Source organism: Melanotaenia boesemani, chromosome 19, assembly GCF_017639745.1.
Source record: "Melanotaenia boesemani isolate fMelBoe1 chromosome 19, fMelBoe1.pri, whole genome shotgun sequence".
NCBI lineage: Eukaryota > Metazoa > Chordata > Actinopteri > Atheriniformes > Melanotaeniidae > Melanotaenia > Melanotaenia boesemani.
Genome location: NC_055700.1, coordinates 22,667,609 through 22,689,189, shown reverse-complemented (window position 1 = coordinate 22,689,189; position 21,581 = coordinate 22,667,609). Strand labels below are relative to the sequence as shown.

At 39.7% G+C, this 21,581-nt stretch overlaps 1 protein-coding gene across 11 annotated transcripts in view; it reads right to left on the bottom strand.

The window, feature by feature from the left end:
* Window positions 1–21,581, bottom strand: part of vav2 (vav 2 guanine nucleotide exchange factor) — a 221,603-nt gene that overhangs the window by 133,244 nt on the left and 66,778 nt on the right. For all 11 annotated transcript variants that reach the window (XM_041970978.1, XM_041970983.1, XM_041970980.1 and 8 more), the window contains one exon: window positions 20,910–21,026. In XM_041970978.1, the coding sequence (XP_041826912.1) occupies window positions 20,910–21,026 (117 nt within the window). The remainder of the gene's footprint in view (window positions 1–20,909; window positions 21,027–21,581) is intronic.

Sequence of the window (21,581 nt, the reverse complement as noted above, 5' to 3'; positions counted from 1 at the left end):
AATAACCGAAGCTGGAGGTTATATAAATAGAAAGCATTTCTTCCCTTGCAGGAAGTGTAGGCGCGTAAGGAAAAGGAAGCATCCTGTTATGACATTTTTATGAGTAAAACTCCAAATAATTGTAAATAAGTTGCCCCAAAACGGCTCCAGTCCCTGCAGAGCTTGTCCTCATGTGCAGAACTCTCACATGAGATGACACGGTGCTAAAAAAAGGCACTCGGATGTCAGCTTGCAGACAGGCGTGAGTGTCTGCGTGCAATTGTGAGTTTTTGCGCACTAGAGGTGGTCCCAGCCAGTGGCAGGGTGCTGAAACTGGATGGGATTACGCAACTTCCAGTCATACAAGAAAGAAGCCGCTATTAAGGTCAAAAACATGAGGTAAGAGGAGATGAAGAAAGTGAAAAGGCAGAGACGAAGAAGAGGAAAAAATAAATCTGTGGAGGTCTTAGATGTGAGCTGTTGCTTTGTCTCTTGGCACCGAGGACCGTGTCACAGTCTTCTGCAGCATCTTTTGGTGAAACTAACTATTCCCAGGAATCGCCTTCATCAGCTGACAGCCACCATCATCATTGTCATCATGACTCAGCTGCATATAAGCACGCAAACGCAACTGATCCATTTCCCACTGAGTAATCACTTTGCGTGAGTGATGGTGTCACTAATCTTGATGTGATATGAGACTAGATGTGGGTATTAAGTCTTGAACTTATATACAAGCATATGTACTATTTGCTGAGTTTGAAAGTAAAATGCATCAAAGAGTAATCATTTGAATAAAATGTTCTGCAACCTACGCATGACTAATGTAGGAGAATATTCCCCAGCTTCAGTCAGAAAATATCATTTTTCCCTCTATAATGCTTGTTTTGGTTAGTCACCTAAACATGGAAATAAAGCTATTCAAATAAACCACCATATTTAACTGTTAAATATACAGTTTTTTTACACTATTCTGATTTTGTGGTGTGGTACAGAGAAAGGAAACATCACATCAAAGCAGGGACAGAGTGGTTAGTCGCTGGTAGAGTCTGAGAATCATCAGATTGTCGTATGTCTTCGTGTACTGGCACAAGATGGGACTTGAAGCTCATCCAAACAAGTAAGAGCAGGTTTGTTTAAACTGACACTTCTAACAAAGTTAAGCACCTACAAAGACTCCTTATGAAAGAGAGACGGCTTTGATAGTGATCTTTGGCAAATGCTGTGAAACAGCAGCCCGGCATGTTTTAAACATACAGTAATTGTTTAGCCGGAGGCCACTGGAAGAACGAGCTGTGTTAACAAACGCCACATTTACAAGAGTTTAAATTCCCCTTTAATTCTGAATAAAAGTTGAATCCTCTTTTAAACGATTAAAAATGACCTTGTAAACACCTAATTCCGAATTAAAATGGCCAATTAAACTTAAAATCTGAAGTGGCTGATTTTAAATTCGAATTTAACAATTCCTTAATCATGTATACGTTCATTTCACTTTAAATTAACTCAGGTCCTTCTGGACATGCTTGTTTCCTTGTCCTGTTACAATGACGTTACGATACTCCATCTCCCTCCTCCTCCTCAGCTTACCAAAGTGAAGCAGTTTGCTGGTGTTGAGCTGCTGCTTCAAAACTATCAAATCAAAGCCAAAATGGTTCTTATTATGTAGTTGTCCATGATGTAGATAAAAAGAAAAGAAGAAGGAACTGGTGTTTGTTTCTTCCAGTCGATGTAAATATGCCGCGTCCGGCCGCATGTCCAATCAGAACCTTTACAAGCCCTGAAGTCTAAAGCGGAATTAAATAAAGGTGATGAAACATGTCTTCCATGAAAACCTCAACTCAGAATGACTATTTCTATGTAAACGTGAAGAATACTTTAATTCCGAAATTATTTAATTCTGAATAATTCATTCTGAGTAAAAAAAAAAAAAAACATGTAACCATGACCACTGTAGTGAGAAAAACTGCATTTCAATTCTCTTAGCTGTGTCATTGCAGGAGCAACAAATTACACTTAAAAAGGGCAATAGAGTACCTTAGCAACTGTTGGGATAAGGAACAAAAGTATATTAACCTTCACTGATACCATTAATCATCAATTACAATTGAATTCTTGGTGCATAAGAACATCCTGACTTTACAAATGTAATGGAGCTTTATGGGAACTGTGCAGCAGGTGCGTCTTCCTCCCTTGGAGAAGAATTTCTCGTTATATCACTTGTAGATATTCTTTATGATCGTCAGATGCTATGACTTAAAACGACATTGTACATTGGATGTCACTGTGTTCGTGTTAAAATTGAGCTAACAGCTAACTCAGGCTAGAATGGATGTATGTGGGCAAACATACTCTCATGCGAGCGCTATGTTGGAATTGTTGTTAGGCAATATATCCACTAGAGGGCAGTGCAGAGTTTAGAGTTCGCCTCTGAAATCCAAAATTAATTTTAATACCTGTAGCAATTGTCTTCTTTGTTCCTTTCACTGGTCGCACATGAGCTATATTACGCAACACTGCCCCCACAATCTGATGGTACTGCCTTATTTGCTACAACTAGCTACACATCTGCAAGCTCTTAGAAAACTAACTAAAATACGCTCCACATGAAAGCAGAAAACAGACCCAAGGCTTCTTTCATTTACGGGTATTTAACGTTGACCATAAATGAGTCTTGACAAGGTTCTCTGGCAGCGATTTGGTTTTACAAAGTATACTTTCTACACAACACGCTAATGGACTCTTTCCTGTCTCAGAGTAAAAACCATAATCAGGAAAAGCAAAACCAAGCAGCACTTATATTTCAAGTTTAAAATTCAGGGGTAAAATCAGCTATCACAACTATGACTGAAGCTCTCTGCAGACAGCCAGAATGTTTCATGAAGAAGATTGAAGAAACCAATCTGGACAACACACACCTTTACCCGCCCTCACATAGACTGGCATTCTGTGAAAAACAAGTTGCACTCCATGCAGCATGACTATTAACATGATTTTGAAACTAAATCAGCAATTTCAGCATGAAGGTAGATCAGAAAATATGTTGAGGTCACTAATAAGGTGTAGAAACACCATTATGAGTTTCCTCTCACACTGCAGCTCCTCACACACAGTTGCAGTGAGCTCTAACCTCTGGAAAGGGGCCTTCTTCCCACCCTCTTTTAATATGCAGAGAGATTATCGTAGCTTAGCCGGCCAAGGTCACCTGAGATGTGTCTTTGCAGCAATATCTAATGATAAAAAAGGCTAAAGTAAACACTGCAGCAGCTGTGATGTATACAGCAGCAATGGGAGCCCTATTTCCCTTTAACAATCCCGGTTTTAACTAAACATTTTGATATTAATCTTCTGCAGATGTTACAAAAACGTAAAACCAAATTCTCTCAAGGATAACAAATTTCTGCCCAACTATTTAAGTGGAGTTGTAAATATTAGAGCAGAACAGTAGGGTGGGGCGGTGGTGGATGTGGGAGGAAAAGCGCCATGGAGAATATGCAGGAAACAGAACAGTGAAAGGGATGGCAGCAACCAAAAACAAGATGTAAGGACTTTGAGGAACCTGAAAACTCTTCGTTTCCCAAGGCTACATAAATCCCATTATTTCTCTTTGCATTGCCTCAGCACATAAAGTCAAATATCACTGCATTTTATTACCAAAGTGCTGAGTAATAAAAAAAAAGGTGTCTGTGCAGTTGTTCAAAGCAAATGAAAATGTTCAGCTGAGCAGAGCAGGACTTTGATAGGAGCAGATGATGTTTTAAAGGGCATGTGGCTATGAACACCAACAAAACAGAGAAGCTAACAAATTCAGTAACCTTTCTACTTTCTATGAATCTGAGTCCCATCTAATCTTCCACTGGACCAGTACAGATATAAAGAAAACAACCATGCAGAACACACTACTACACAAGTCTGCTTGAAACCAGACTCAACCAAACCTTTCAGTACCAACTCCTAAAAAATTAGACACTTTATCTACTTTTTTAGGTCTTTTAAAGACTGCACATATGTTGAGATATTTCTGTCTGGCCCAAAGGAGTAGGCACATAAAAAAAAGAAAGAAAACAGAAACAACACTGCATCCATTGAGTCATGGTGAGAGTAAGACCTACCTATCCTCATCTCTTTTCCCAGCCTCTGGCAAGCAGTGTCTCAGCCACTTTGCTGCTGTTTCCAGGCCGTCAAATTCTGTTTTATGTCTTTTTTGGATGGGTTTATGCAGAAAATAAAAAACAAGTATAGTAAAAATTTAGGAAAACATTGGTTTATTAGGTTTAAGATACAGAAAAGCATGATATTAATTCACTTAAACACGTGGAAAGCTTAAAAAAAAAAACACTGGTGAAAAGTGATGCCAGAAATCTTTAGTGTGGAGGTTAATGATGCCTTCAGAGTGGGAAAAAGAAGTTCCTCAACTATGGTCAGGATGGGATGGGACGCTGCATTTCTTTTGATATATTCCTCATTTTTCATAATTTAGTCATGGAAAAAGTGGTCCAACCAGCTGACACCGTTCTTCTACAGATTTATTACCATTCAGATTTGGTTACTTTTGAGTATTTTTGGGTATTTGTGGTATTTCAAGGCTAAATCAGAAGCATTTGATGGCCAAAATTAGTTCAGTTCTTTTCAACCTGATAAAATACCCTCACTACCAAACAAAAAAGAAAAAACATTCCTACATAACTATTAAGACTGAGGTGACAATTAGCTCATTTGTAGCCTCCATCTGAGCTACACACAGCATATAATCAGAAAAGCTATAAAAATCATATCCCTTCCAGTTACTGCAATAAAACTGAAACCACTAAACCACAAAGGTTTCCCTAGCCCAGAAGAAAAACATCTAATGAAATAAATGCTTGCATAGGTAAATGATTTGGACACCAATGCCCTTACAACTTATCTTTTAAATGCCATTTTATGTTGTATTCTAGGTGTAATTTTATACTGCACTTTATGCAAAGTAATTACAATAATAAAAAAGTCCAGTCCAGCAATAAAAACTTCCAGTTTTTCTGGAAGGGGATCATCAATGCTATTGATTCAGTAGATAGTTTGGAGTTAATCGCTTCCTTTTTGGTTTCTGCTTCCTTTTTACTAACTGCCACCTTGTGTCTGATGGCTTACAGCGCTGTCATTAATAGCATTATGTCAGTTACTGGGTCCATAAGCTCAATGTAAACCCATACTGGCTGATTTACCCTGCATAAAGAGCCCCATCCAGGCTGTTCACACACTGACACACACCTCAGGCTAAATACATTGTGTTCTCTTCAGCTCACTCACTTGAGTGAAGTTGTGTCAAGGGCCATTAATCAGAAAGAACATGGATGAAGGACACTTCCTGTATGAATGCAGCCAAATGAAGCCAAGATATTCAATGTGCATTCTTCTGTGTGTATTTGAGGCATAACATCACCCATCTATGCTCTGGCAATGACTTCTTCAGTGTGGACACCCAGGGAGCCCGATCAATGCCAGAACCTTCACACTGAGAGAAAAAGGAAACAGAGTTTCCGTTTCTAGGAACCAAGCTCGACCCAAAGAAAGCTTGAAAGTAAAACACAGGAAAAAGAAACAAGCATGATCCAGGTATTTCCAATCCAGTTAAGCATCCCTGAGTTCAGCACAGAACGAGCCCAGAAAGCCTTTTTGCGAACAGAGTTGAATGATTCTGAAAGGCTGAAAGAAGGAGGAGGGTGGGTGTTTTATTAAACTGCCAGCAGAGGCATGCAGCACCGTTGTTCTTTTTCTAAAACTAAAGAAAAGCCTGTGGCAGGGACTTGGCTGTAGGAAACCTCCATAATTCCCTTAGATGCTTTATAATGTGACCACTACCACTGAAAGATTTAGTGGGGCAAAGTTTTCTTTCTTTTCTTATCACAAAATGCTTTTAGGGTATGAAGAGTTTTTTTATAGTATTTTTTTTTTCTAGGTTTCCAAAGCACCATCAAAGAAGTGAAACTTTCAGGAATTGCAGTCTGTATGCAAGCAGAACAAGCAAACGTTGGCAAATCCCAATAAACCGTTTAAGTTACTTCATGTTCTAAAGTATACAAATATAACGCAAACATTTGCATACTTTAGAACAACTTTCAGTGTATGCAAACGTTACTGTACATGTTGTATGCAAAGTATGTAACTGTTAATGTTAATGTTACTGCAGGAAAAGTTCAGTGTTAAACTTTTTATGCAGTCCTTCTAAATGTATTTCATCCATGTTGTTAGTTTTGGAGTAAAACTGAGATTTGATACACAGATTTCAGAACATAACACCTTTTTTGACACTAAAATATGCTGCACGATCTTCTGCAACCAGCTCTGTAATGAATGTAATCCACTGTGACTGCACACATCTGTCCGCACAATGCTGCAACCACACACACACACAACAGCCACACTGTTCGAGTTGGGATGGAAACTTGATGTACCGGGAAGTCTGACTGTGCCAGCCAGCTAACAAAGTCCTCACTGTGTGTGTGCATGTGTGTGTGAGAGCATGTAAGTGAGTTGGCCTTCTAAAAACACACTGCTGTCCATACTGGAGCAGTGCTACCAGCGTGGGAAGTCAGCAGTTTTACTTCAAGCTTTAACGTTGTGCACAGCTTTCCGCCTTTGTGTTGCAAAGTGTGAATCCCACTGGGCTAAACTTAGAGACAAAAGTGCCCCGTTTCCACAGAAATCCCAGTACACAAACAACCTAGACAAGGTTTAAATCTACACCCAAATATATCTGACTTTAGAGTTATAAATGAAACTTGTAGAGGATTTAAGATTTTGCTGCTGTTCTTGAATATCATTGCGGTTTAGACTGTTGGTGGGGGTGAAATGAACCTGGAGTTCATTTCACCGTATGACACTGTCATCGCCATGTGCTCCGTGTAGGTCCACAGAGGCTTAACGCTCACTTCTTCCAGACCTGACGTGCACCTCTGCTTGCAGCGGAAGTACTACCTTGTGATTGGTCAGTTTGTTATTAAATGTTTTTGGATTTCAAGAACTTCTTGTTGAATTTGTGTGGTTACCGCATCAGAAAAAACTGCAACACGGCGGCGAACAAGCCATAGTCAAGTGTAGGCTATCTGTGTCAAATGTACTTAAAAAATACATTAAAAAGTTGTACATCAGAAAGGAATCTCAAAGAACACAAGTCAAATCTTCCACCAACTGGATTCAAGACATGCCACACTAACCTCAGTCATATGACCGATGCAAACCTAATTAGTTTGTCTTGATAACAAGAAACAATGTTATCATAAATAAATGAATTAAACCATGTTGCACTCCAGGGTACACATTAATCAGCAGCTATTTGTGGCACATTTATTTAGTGAATTATTAATGAGAATAATTCTTGATTCATACAAACTAAAGGAGGCACCGGCTCTAACCAGTAATCCAGACATTTGCTTCTTGCGTGCTACTTGTCTGCATTTGTAGCCAGCTCACAGACCATTGGCAGAAAAAAGGGTTGGGCCACATGTAATCTAAGTTTTGAACATTTATGGATAGTATTGTATGTTTTAGTTGCACTGATCACCAGGTTTCTGGCACTATTTCAGTGGCAGTATTTAAATGGGCATTTATGAAATCCCACCAATACCTATTTCCTAATAATGACTAGCAAAGCCTCTAACTAATGGCTGAAATAAGAAAGCAGCCTTTGGAGGACTGTTATTTTCCACACCCACAGTCTAGACCTTAGTTCCACTCAGTGCTAACTCTAGTGCATCACTTGTGACAATAAAACTGCTTTTATGCTGCTTTTTCTGCAACCACTAAAGGCTGTCTACAATTTGTTGTGTTTGTTTGTTCTCCACCACATAGGCTGGTCCTGCAAATAGGACTGCAACAGGATAACAACTAAAGGCTCAATTCGTCATTCTGTTGGTGTTAGGCCTGAAAAGGTTTAAAAGCTAGAATTTTACTGACACATAAAGCAGATGACAGAAAAATAGTAGTAGCAGAAGTCTGTGTCTTCCTTCCCTTCCCTTTTTCTAAACAGTCATGTACGTTTTGTGAACCCTTGTGGGCTCCTGACCCAACCATGGAAACAAAGAAAATATTTATGCATTGCATGAGGGAAATTCTAATAAAATGCCTGGCATGGCTGCAGCTCAGTCTCCAGCCCTTCAGGGTGTAAGTGAGGGGATTATTGATCGCTGCCATTTAGGCTGACACCAGTCAAGCACGGCCATTAGCTCGCTATCCTCCCAGACGCTGACTGCATTGAGACCACTCTCTTTTATCAGAAAGGGCACAAAGGTGCCAAGCAAGACGAACAAGCTCCAGCCACAATAAAGATGAGAGCATTGTCACTCTTCATCTTTTCCATTATGACCTTACATGTCATTTCATCTTTCTTTCTGGGACTCTTCTTTGTGTATCTACTTAAATTTTTGCCTGAAACTTTTTTTTTTCTCTTTTCCAGCATCATCTCTCCTGTCAAACACTTGACCTTTGTCTGGCAGTGTTTTCTGTCTGCGTCTGCTTGTGCCAACTCCGTGTCCCCTGGTTCTCTGCGGGTGTCCTCTCACTTCATCACGCTGTCTGTCCGCCTTAACCTTACATACTCAGCTTTCTCGTCTCATCAAGCTCAGAGGCCTGGGAAGGATCTTGCACAAAAGTTGGTTCAAGAAAAGGACAGAAAAACAAAGCTTACTTTTGTAATCTTTGTTTGCTTTTTCTGGGAATATCTAATCATGGGGAAAATAAATTACTATTAAAACTATACTTTTTACAACTAATAATCAGAATGATTTGTAATTAGCTTTTCATGCTAACTCTGTGAGCTTGACAGGATTAGGATATTTCCGTTTCTGTCCCTCATTTTCCATCTTTTACTTTTCTTTCATCCCCTAATCCCTCTGTCTTTCTCCATCCTTCTCCATGAGCCTTAGGGGAGCATCCACAGGCAAACTCATTCGCTTTCTCCTAAAGCGTTGCTGCTCTCATCGAGCCCATCTTCCTCCTCTTTGTCAATCTTTCACCCTAATCTTCATAATGCAGTCTCTGGCAGGAGCTGCTGTGCTTGCTGTGTCCAGGGTTGGGCCCTGGTTGGCTCTGGGATGATGAGCAGGTAGCTATATGGGCACTCTCTCTTCTGGTAATTGCACCCTAGGCAGACGGAGCTCAGCGTGGGGTAGGGTTAAGGTCTGTGCAAGAATTGTGAGGCTTCAAATATTTCCATTTTGCGTGTTGTTACCAAAGTAATATGTGATTAATGGAAAATGAAGTGAATAGCTAATTCCATGTCCATGTGCAATAATGAAATAGTTTCTTATTTGCCAGAAAATTGTGAGTTCAGGCAGATTATATGACTATATATTAACATTAATGTTTGTTTGGCTAAAAGGTTAAACAGAAGTAAATGTAGCTTTTTTATGTTCAAGAGAACACTTAGGAATATCTTCACTTTTTCTTAAGTCAAATCTTTTTTTTTATTATTTTTTTTTGTATACTTATTTTAAATGATTCGAGTGATTATATATAATCACCAAAATTATCTAAAAACTTGCTGCTGTATGTGGAGCTGCTGTTACTATAATCTACCAGTCCAGAATAATCTTAAAAACATGTAACAGATCCCTCTGCCCACATAAATTACTGTCATCACCACCTTTTGTTTAGCCTGGGAGTGAAAATGACATATTTCAGCAGTGAAGGACATTTTTTGGGGGGGGTTAATTTTACATGTTTGAATTGTGAAAGGATTTTCTGCAGCTTAAACTCTAATCTCCTAATTGAGTCAAACAGAGCCTGAAAACTGTAAAAAGAAATTCCAACAAAGGTTCAATTAAACCTTACCAAATATGATGAAAACACATGTAAAAATTATAATTTAAGTTATAATTTTCTGACCAATATTTTCAAATTTTTTTTTACTTTCTTAAACACTTTGAAACAACAGCATCTGTCAACACTAAGTGCATATATAAACATACTATACCTATTCATTTACTATTTTATCTTTGCCATTGAAACACACATTCAAAATACTTAAATAGTTCTTTAAGTGAGGAAGCATGCCTTTAACTACACACCGGGTGGTCCAAATAAGAGTTGTGCATCATTGCTACCTGCTACAATGCACCTGCAGAGAAATAAATGAATAAAAGCACAGAGGAGGGAATCAGTTTAGTAGTCTCTGCAGGGGAGGTTCATTACACCTGGTAAACTACCAAAATAAGAATCCTGGATAACAGATTTTTATCAGCTGGATAGATTTACATGCCTCGTGCAATTCTGAACCCAAGCTACCCTTAAATACTCAAATAGACAGCTCAAATAAATGTAACAGAAATCTGAGTGTGGTAGCTTGATGGGGGAGAAGCATGAAAATAAAAGGTAGCAGGTGGAAAACATCTTGACCACATGCCGAGGAATCTGGCCAGTAAAGGTGGCAGAACAAGAGAAACGAACTGAATTAATGAGACTCATAAATAATTTGGCGGTCGAAAACATCTTGACATCCTACAAATGTGTCGCTACAACTTTCTGTAACACATGCCGCAAGTAATGAGAGACCATGTCATCCATTTAGTGTAATTTCCATTTTACAATCTTTTGATGGAAGGAATCACAAAGCATTGACTCCAACTGGGGTTTTATTGCCCATGGCCAGTGAGTCTGTGTACAAGTGTGTTTGTTGGCGTGTCCACCTCTGCCTCTGCCCTGTGTTTCACCCTGAACTCTGATGCACCTCTGTTAGTGCGGTGGACCGAATGAAAAGCAATGACAAATTTAATGGCTTCCATAATCATTGCTGTCAATGTTCCATTGAGTGAAGTGGTTACTTCCACAGTTATGCATATCTGACACAGTAATTTCTAGTCAGGCAAATGTTAAGTCGGCATTTCTGTGCTCAATTAAACCCCTTGTAAAAATAGGGTTCTACAGGGAGTCTAACGAGACTAAGTTTTCTTTCTTGTGCGCTTTCACTTGCTCATGCAAACTGTAAATGCTGTTGAAAGTGTCACTTTGTTTTGGATTAAAGTGTGATGACGACGATCATTGACGGTGACATTTAGACTTTAGTTTCCAGAGGACAGGATTCAGCACATGGCAATTGCTTGTATTGAATCATGTGGTTCTAGCAGCTTCATGGTCAAAAGGTTGAGTTATGTAATGGGAAAGGGCCTTATGTTATCCAAGAGGGTTTTGGTTTAGAGAAATACCATTTACTTTAGTTCCCCAATATCTCAAACTATCTGGTGCTTCGGGTGATTCGGGTGCAGAATATGCTGATAAACATTTATGACAAATCTTCTATTGTTTCTGCTTCTGTATGTACATATTTTCTTGTATTTAAAGCATTGTTGCTGCATGTTTGCTGTAAACAGCCTGCAACCAGCTGCTTCTATGGTGAAACCAGCTACAACTTTTATCAGCCCATGAGCTGTAATTTACTTTCACATATCATGTATGAATGCCAAAACTGTAAGGTTACCAGGAAGAGCACAGGGCAGTGTTGTCTCTTTATTACTCTTAGGCTGAGAATATATTTGCTTTTAATTATCATGGCTGCCTCACATATTTGCATTTTAAGCGCTGTTTGTGCATGTCTTAAGAAATTATCCCTACATGTTCGCAAGCTGAGTAACCACAAGCGTACTGTAGAGACATATCTGACCAGAAGAAACATAAGAACATCAGCAGCGGTAAAAAATTATATAAAGTTTCAAACACAAGGCCCGGCATGCTTGTTTTAAGCGCCTTATGCCATCTACGATAACACTGCTGTCATCTTTTCTTATCTCAAATTTAATCAAATACTAAGTGCCTCTATTGTCATGGTTATCGTCTTGTTTACATCCTACAAAGTGAGAAACTCTATCATGTCTGAGTTCTCAAATGCGCCCCCTAGTGGCATCCTATGGTAACAAGCATAGTACACATGTAAGTATGTGAACAGTTACGTTCGCAACAGAGCTGGTTGCATATGTAAAGAAGGTGATAAAGCAAGTTTATTCTCTGCCTTACTCTTTCTAATTAGCACTCATTGGAACGTGGTCCTGAAAAAACAACCCCCCCCCCCCCCCCATTGCACATACTCTGGTCTACAACGAGCTAGACTGACCATCACTTCATGCTAAGCACCACTAATGAGGCAGATGTGACATCACATGAAAACAAGCAATATTATTCACCTGATTTTAATGCCATGAAAGCACAGAGTGATTCAACTTTTTCAAAGACACCACTGGAACATGTTTGTTTTCTGGTGCAGCATTTAACAACCTTAAAGTGGAAGAAGTGATCTATTTCAGCTCTTATTTCTTAAAATACTAAAACATCACACTGCTGTCAGCAGAGTTGAGGTCTCCAGCTTGTTAAGAGTCCCAGCCAATTCTTAATGACTGGCCGGTAGTTCTGTCAGAGAACTCATGGTTCATTTACACTGTTGGCAGAGCTAGTCCATCTGTCCGCACCTACTAATACAACAAATCTATCTATTGTTATCACACCGTAACTGAAAACAGAGAAGTCATTTTAGTAGAAAAAGTCATCTGGTAAGTCTTTTGATATAATTGAAGTTTTCCAAAAGATATAACCTTTAATAATGTGTTGAACCATTGTTTATAGTGGTATGATGAACATTTGAGAAAATTCAGCAAAAAACATTGTTATCACGTTACCTCAAGTTCAAACTGATGTGGGCATGCAATTTATTGGAGCACAATACGTATGATTTACGACCTGAGCGGGCTTGCTTATGCGTTGAGGAAAAAAGAAATGATTTGAAGGTGGACTCTCTTTTTCTTCTTTTTTCATGCTAGTGATTCCTCAGAGAATGTACCTGCCCATCATTGCTGTGCCTGTGGGGCCTTAGGGGGGAGTAAGGGAAATGGGGGAGGGGGAATAATGAGAGCTCACAGAGAATTCACATACTCTGACTCTGTGGGGGTTCTCCCCATTTATCCTCTGATTTCAGCTGCAAATACACTACCCTGACGACAGGGAAACACCCTGCAATGTGCGAACCCTCGCAATCCAAAAGCAACAGAGGCCTGCGATAGCACCTCAGTAGCCTTTTGGGTGCTCGGCTCCACACAACAGCAAGCTGAGACACTTCAAAGTGCCTAACTGAGCACTTAGCTTGAGCCAAATCACATTGTTTGGGTCTGTCAGCTCTTCTAGCAGCACACTCTAACATTCCCTGCCACCCAAAACAAAGAAGGCTAATTATTTCCACCACAAGATTCAGGTTGCATTGGGTTTTAAAAGTTCAATAAATAATCTTTATGTATCTCTTTGCGCCTCACGTTTGCTTTTCTCTCTTCTGGTGGTTTTAAATGATATAGTTGCTCAGTGCTGTCTGAGGGGAGATGGCATATTAAAGCAGCAGGGGAAGGAAGAAATTAAGACAGAACGCCTACGGCGGGAAAAGATTTTTACTGATCTTAAGGTACTGTTTCTTCAGTTTTAGGAACAAAATAGCTATATTGTGTCATGAAAAATACTTAGAATCTTATAAAGAAAAAAGTACAAATCACAACCTAATTATTACATGACATTTTGATTGATATTACAATAAAAAAAACATCTAATTTGAGAAACTAATGTAATATTTGTAATGTGGGAACAGCTGAGGCAGTTAATGAGATAATCAGAAAATGCCAAGATTTTTCTCGTGTTATTTGGGCTTTAACTTCTTTCTCATCCACCATGCAAAGTGAATTACACTGATTAGTTTGAGCAGATTACACACCATCATCTCTGAATCCCATCTCATTCCATTTCTAGGTGTGAACTTAAGTAAATAGAGCCCACACCACATGTCTACCAGTCCCTCAACCCCAGGCCAGACAACAACCTACAGCCCAGCAACCACCTGTTTCTGTGGGTATCGCAGTAACAAGCTGCGGGGATAACGAGTTTGCGGTAGTGGAGCATGGAAAGAAGAGACGGTAGGGGGTCTAGACACAGGAAGGGGGAGGAAGTTCCCATTTATAATTCATGTCAGGAGAAATATCATCAGCACTGTGGCATTTTGGAATGAATTATTGATTGTGTCTTGGAAGCTTTATGTAAAAACTTGCAGTGTAGGGGTCCTGATGGACAGTTAAGTAAAGTAGGAGGGCATGGGGCTGGCAGAAGCAGCCACAGAACTGTTTGCTGAAGCAGAAGGGAGTGTCCTTAGGGTAGGAGATAAATTCTGTCTTCAGGGAGAAAGACGCTGTTGGACGATGAGCTGCAAGAACATGGATGTTTTATGATGCTAAAAAAAGCAATCCCAAAATTTAAGGATAGCCCATTCTAATTAATATTCACCATCATATTCCTAATGAATGTTGGCAGAAATGTGAAGCATCAACAGGGCTAAAATTAGGAGTATTAAATATTGGGCAGAGGGTGTAGACTCTACTTGTACCAGGAGAATAAATCTCTGCCAAAGCCAGCCATTGATCCTCCCAATAGCACTGTTAACCGGGCTGGAAGTAGCTAAGAATAAGGACGTTTTTAAATTTACTTTATCAGGCAATCTCTCTGGAAGACTATATCTCATTTGCAAGAGCGACGTTGCAGCAACTGATTTCTAGTTTATGGTAATAGCCACATCAACAGATGGTGGCTTTACCAAAACTGCACCATTTGCTGCTAAATATAAAAAGAGACAACTCAGAGCTAATCCTGTTAACTTTTATATGCTAGTGACCAAAGTAGCAAATTATTTAGAAAACAGCTAGCCTAATGGTGATGGTCACCAGCCCAAAAATGCCAATGGTCAAGGAAGTATCTAATCTAGAAGCTTAGAGATGCTTCTCTATGCTAGCCATTAGCCTCTTCATGCTAATGCTCAGCAGGAAATTATACCATAAGGTGCCACTGTTTGAACAAGGTCAAAAGATTACCCGCATTTCTATTCGCTGCTCAGTTACAATCATTGTTTAGGTCGGAAGTCTTCAGCAGGGATACAGCCAGCTGAAAGCTTAAAAGTCTTTATATTGGCCCTTTTACTGTACCATAAGCAAAAAACTATGGGGTGAATGTGGACCATACCACGGATTTGACACTCAATCGTTATATTCAAAGAAAACACTTAACTATAAATGTCAAAGCATGTTTTCTCTTCGCAGGTACAAGCAACAGACTCACAGCTTTAAAAAGCCACTTGAGTCTTGCTGCTGCTGAGGACTTGGCCACTAATGGAAGGCGGCACATTCATCTGAATAGGTGACCCTGACTGCTTGACCCCTGAACCACCCTCCATCACTTACTGCACTCTCTCCAGCTCGACTCTGACATTCTCGGATCACTACCTTTCCCTCTAGTTAGGTAAATCGATATCAACACCATCACACCATGAATGTAACCTTCTTTCTTGAGTGGACACTCCAGCTTTAATTAATCCGTTCAGTCAAATGTGAACATGTTTCAACTTTGACTTCCATGGAAAGCAATACAGATAGTTGCATTTGTGTACTTTCCATGTTTAAAAGTGCTTACACAGTGAGAACATAAGAGCACAAGGCCACGGGCTGTGTAACTGAGGTCAAAACACACTTCAGTAAATAGCATTCAAGCAGGCGGGTTGATGGTGGCTGCAGCACGTTCCAGATGTTAGCAGTACTGGGCGTGGATGCTAAGCAACAAGCTATTTTCAGCCACAGAGTGCAGAAAGGAAATGAAAGGAGCAGGAGTTCAGCGCACACAGATTTCAGGGCAGCAGAGAGGGTAATCAAACACTGCCGTCCAATGGCAATCACGCCGTCTCGACACAATAGTGGCTCGCCTGCCCGCTGGCTCAGTCTTATCACAACACACTCACAGTGAGAGTGGTGAGATGAATGAGTGGGAAGTCGAGGATGGTGGGGAAGGGGAAGAGATGGATGGAGGAAGTTAGAGTGAGAGAAAAGCAGCTGGAAAAAAAAAGGCAGTTGGTACAAATTAAATCAGGGGATTGGTGCTTGTTTGAACTGAGTTTCCTTCACAACACCACTCTCCATCTGTCTGGAGGTGTGATTTGAGAGTTTGACAATAGATTAATGTAAGATGGGCTGGTATGGAGGTAAAATATGAGGAATAAAACATCAAATATCAAGCTCAAACTACCACTTTGTGTTTTCAGTCTTTTGTTGACAGTTAAATTGGGTCTAAGTGGAGCAGTTCATAAATAAATATGTGAATATTACTGAGGTTTTGCTGCAAAGTTTGCCCACTATCACCTGAACTGAAGCTGTCGAGTGACAGCTACTCTTATGTACAAAAAAAAGAGACCTTGCAGGTATGGACCCATTTTCATTTCAACGCAGAACACAAATAAAATCAATTCACCTTGACACTGTACCATCAAGTCAATGAGCATCACTTTGATGGCTGTCACACTTCACAAGTCAGTCATGACTTCACTCGGATGAGATGGAAACCGACGGCAGCAGCTCGGTCTGCATTTCAAATAAAACGATGCGACTCTCTTTAATGAAGATCCGTCAGAAAGCCTCCTTCCTTTGCCGCTCGGCAGTCACAGACGGAAAATTACCAAACTGTTGATAGATGGTTAACAGGTGCAGGCTCATTATGCTAATCATGGCAACAGCCAAATAAACTGATTGCCATGTTCATTTAAATGACAGCAATGTTCCTTTGGTGGCTAATTAAAATAGGGTGGGAGAAAAGGAAACGAGGCGGTCAGGTTCAGAGTGAGGGAGGCGTTTAAATGAAAACCTTCTCTGGGGTCTTCTGTAATAAGCTGTATTTCATTGGTTTAATGATGTCATAATAAATTTGTAATGATGGGGGATGGGTTTAGGTGCAAATGTGGTGATTTGTGCATAAACCTCTGAAGTTTACAGCTAAAAAAATAAAAAGAAAAGAGAGCTAACAAGGAAACTGGAACCAATGCTGCATGTGCCATTGAGTGCCCCTGGAAGAAAAGAGTTAAGTAATGAAAATAAAAATCAGTAGAGGACATCGAGTAGGTTATGTGCTCCATCTGTTTCAATACTTGCTCTGGTGGGAAAAGGTAAGGGGAGGGTAGGAAAGCGCAATTACTTTTTATCAGCATGGTGGTCCCGATGGCCTCGGCCTCCCTTTGCCTGTGACCTGGGAAAAGCCATCATTAGAGAGAGCGGGGGGCAAGGAGGGTTGAACTCAACATCCCATACTTCAGCCAGTGTGAAGGTATTAAAGGTGAATAAAGGCTGATTAATGTTTATAGAAGCAGCAGGTATGATGAAAAACTTGCTGCTTTTCTCGCTTTAATTCTATTATAATGTCACAACTGCAAAGACCCCGTATTAAATTACAACTGTCCAGTAGTGCCACTAGGGACGGAGCAGATGATACTGTTTTCCTAAGTGCCAAGAGGTTATATATTTTATGTTTGAAAGCATCGACACTGTGCAGAAAAGAAAAAAAAAGTATTTCAGTCACTTGTTTAGAAAAGAAAACCTTCAGATTTACTCAAGCAAAAACAGTCAGCTTATGCGCTTTTGGCAGGATGGATGATACGGACACATTTACTGTGATTGTAGTCTAAGAAAATGCAAAATAATCAATGATTTAGCTGAAAAGTCTGAAAGTTCCTGTAATGAAACTGTAAAAGACAGCCATCTAAAACATAAACAACACCTAGCAACTGCAATTCCAAGATTGAACAACTTTAGGACTTCACAAGTGGAGTGTTTCTTAGCGGTTTTTAAAATCATCTTGTCATGAACATCATGTTATTTCAAGGTAACCTATGTTGCCCTAAAACATTTCAACTGTTCTGCAATAATGCACCAAAGTGCTGTTGCTGATAAAAGTCTGGATAGTCAAATCTGTTTTTGGACCAGATGATCTATCTCAGATGGCTCTGAGCCCGGAGAAGTCAATGGTGGTTGTAGAAAAGGTTCATTAACAACTTCTTTTTCTAATGGTGAAGGTTAAAGTTGCATTTGTGAACGTAACTCTAATGTAGTGCTTGGAAAATGTTTCCTATAGTAATCCCTCACTTGTATGGTTGTTCAGATTCATATTCAGACAACTTTATTGATCCCACAGGGCAATTCTTTTGCAGTATCTGTACACATGCATGACGGCCACTGTGACTCACTGTTCCCTTTAAGATATGCAGAAGGTACAAGAAGAAAGACTTGGAAAAAATTGCCTTTTATATTCTGGTTATGAGGTTCTCTTACTATTTAAATGTATGCTACATTAGATGATCTACTCAGTTCAATATATTATAATGTGATGTTTGGCCTTAATGGAAAATCAATAGCGAGACAAGCCCACCACTGCTGAGACCATACAAAAGCAATTTCTAAATTGACATACGGAGGGTCTATGTGATTGATTCTGACTGGTGTTGGATTTTAATGTCATTCGCTGCAAGCTCATTGACTCTCAGACATCGTCCTGTGGTTTATCTACAACCTGCCAAGTGAGTCCTTGTCTCCTTTTTCTTCTCTCTTGTCTTTTTTGTCCAGGGATTCATCTCAGTCCATATGCCAGGTAGACTGGATATGTTAGATTAGACCAGATATTTTAGATAAATGAGTGAATGACTTTCAGCAAATACATCCTCATTGTCATCAGTCTTGCAGGACATAATACAGTTTATTCATATCATACCTCTACAAAGTAATCCCTCGCTACAATGCAAATAAAACACATTCGATCAGCTGAAAAGCTACAGCATTAACCTTCCCAATGGCACCAGCTGTCATCTTTAATTTAATCACATCATAATATCCCGGCTGCTTGTGTAAACTGTGCACAACAAAGAGGCTAACGCCCTGTAGCTCACCCCTCTGCGTGGGGTTGTATACAATTCAGACAAAAGGATAAAGAAGAGGAGAAACACTTCGCTCTCAGCTGAAGCCAATAGTATATGCCAATCCAGGATTAAAAGCCCCCCCCCCCCCCCCCCCCCCCCCTCATTTTCCATATTCGTGAAAAGAAAAGATGTCACACCCCTGTCACCTCTTTTTTTTTTTCGTTCTTGTTTAAACAGCCACTTCACACCTGATGCAACATCCATGCACTAATTCCAGTGTTTATACGGCTCCTAACAGTTGAAAGGGTTGAATTACAAATCCAGCCTGTACGGCTACAAACCTGGGGTTGAACCCATGACCTATTTCCCTCCGTTCATCCACTTTCCACCACTTATCCAGATCTGGATCAAAGAGACAGCAAGCTGAAAAGAGTAACCAGATGTGCTTCTGCCCGGATAGGCTCACCAGCTGGAGTTATCCCGAAGCATACACAGGACACGAAATATTTTTTGGAAAAGTCTGATTAGAGACTTTGCTCAAACTAACCTATAAGGAACACTTCCTACTAGAGGAATGATGAGTTTACACCAAACAAAAAAGGTTCAACATAATCAAACTGAATATTTTAACAGCAAAGAGCATTCAGAAAGGCTTCGTCCCTGATCTCCCTTAAGTATCAGACAGACCTTTGTGGGTGGTCCCCACATAACTACCCATTAATTTAATATAAAAATCCACTCTATTATCTCATAAAACTCTCTATAAAGTTCATGATTTGCCACTGAGGCAGGTCCCTTTATATTCCCACTGTACTGGCTGAAGAATAGGAGAAGCTACAGTTAACTTCAAAAATGTGTTGTCAGTATCAGGCAAAACTTCTTGAATCCATGACAGAAAAAACTTCTTTAAACTGTATATAGTAAAATACTGAACTTTAAGCATAAACAACTGAGCTCATAATCCCATGGGAAGAGGACTCGGGCCTGTCTTGGTCAGAAGAAACCTGGAACTGAGGACTTAAACATGTCCATCGGGCCAGCATGTCAAAAACCCAAGCCTCATTAATTAACATTTACTGGTCCTGTCCCAGCCTTAACAGACCTTATATTTACCTTGTTTCACTTGTCGAATTATTCCTTGTGCTATTTTTTCCCCCATTATGTGTGCCTGTTTAGTTATATGTGGATACACCTGTTTCATTCTCTTTGTTTACACAAAATTAATATAAATAAAAGAGAATGATAAAAAAAAAAAAAAACTGTCCAATCAGACATTCAAACCAGCATCTTAGAGCAGTCTCAGAGCCCATTTGCAACTTGTACAACACACTCTAACAGGATGGCCTCATTATTTCCTTTGCTATCTTGTCATTGATTAACCCCATTAAAGAACTCTGATAGTGGATATCATACTTAAAAAGTTTTTCTTAGAAAATAATCCCACCAAGACTTTTTACAGAGATCTAACATATTTGCCACCAAAGTTAGCCTTGAATCCCCCACTAACCTCACTGTTTGGTTGGACTGCATTAGAAGCTTCAACGTGTTGCTAACCTTAAATGATATGGTTTCGGAATTTTGTTTAGTTTGGAACCTTGCCTGACCGGATCCAAATGTTTGAGACCCTCATTGGGACGTTGCAGAAGGCAGAAATGCTCATTCACTATGCCGCCTGCTTATTTTGATCATGACGTGCTTTCTAGAGTATTAAAAAAAAACACCATATGGGCTTGCTTTAACGGTTAATATTCTGATTTTCGTCGGAAAAGGTTTTTAACTCTAATCGTTTAGTGACATGAGAGGATATTGTTGACCCTGAGGTGTTATACCAAATGCTCATGTGAGCTCTCTGCGCTAAGCTGACGGTTAATGTTTCCCAAGGATTTGACTTTGAACTACCTTAAAGTACATGCAATACACACAGACATGCTGAGCTGTACTCTAGATGCACACACATGCCTGCAAACCTCCATAAAAATATGCTTTTTTTATACTTCAATGAGGGCAAAACAACAAACAGCATCATTTTCAAATGCCCAAGAAATATAAAAATATAAATAAAATATAAAAAAGAAGTTTTAGAAAATACAAAAATAAAAAAAACTTCTTATAAACCCAGACCTAACAGGAAAAAACACCAAATTTCCTGCCTTTAATACACAGCGTGCTTGTTGACTTAGAAAGTCCAACATTTATCCACCGTGTGCAATCTTTAACTCACCTTGCCGAAGTCTCTGACGTCAAAAAGATCAAAAGGGTCGAAGAGTTCGCTGTTCCGCAGGCCAAACTTGTCATGACAGACCTTGAGAAACGTTCGGATGTTCTTCAGGCACAGGAACTACAAGGACGGGAGGAAAGTAGAAAAAAACAACATAAATGTTTTGCAACAACATGATTGAACCAGCAAAACCCCTCTGGAACGTAATCCCCCGATATGTTTAATATTCTGTGTCAATTCTTGTAAACATTTAATTTCCTGGTTGATGAAGGAGAAGCTTTCTGATTCATCCCCAGAATGAGTGATTATCAAGAAGGAGAGGGTGTGCATGGTGATGCACGAGCTCGAGCTTGATGGTTGCTTGAGATCTGCAGAGGAACCTGTCTGCTGACACCATTAAAGCAGATGAAGGATTACTGTTGACTTCACACACCGATCTTAAACTAGAAGATCGTAAATCTGTCAAAGAAAAACAACAAAGGAAGTACCCTCATCATCTAGTATTAAAAGACGGCTTGTAAAATATAAAAATAGTTTGTAATCACAGAGAGACACTCAGAAAGAAGATTATACTTAATACTTAAAGGTCTCTGGGGAACGGGGGGGATTGTTCTTTCTTTTTACCAGCAAAATTTTGGCTTCAGCCCGAAAAACTGTTGCTATGCTGGAAACAAG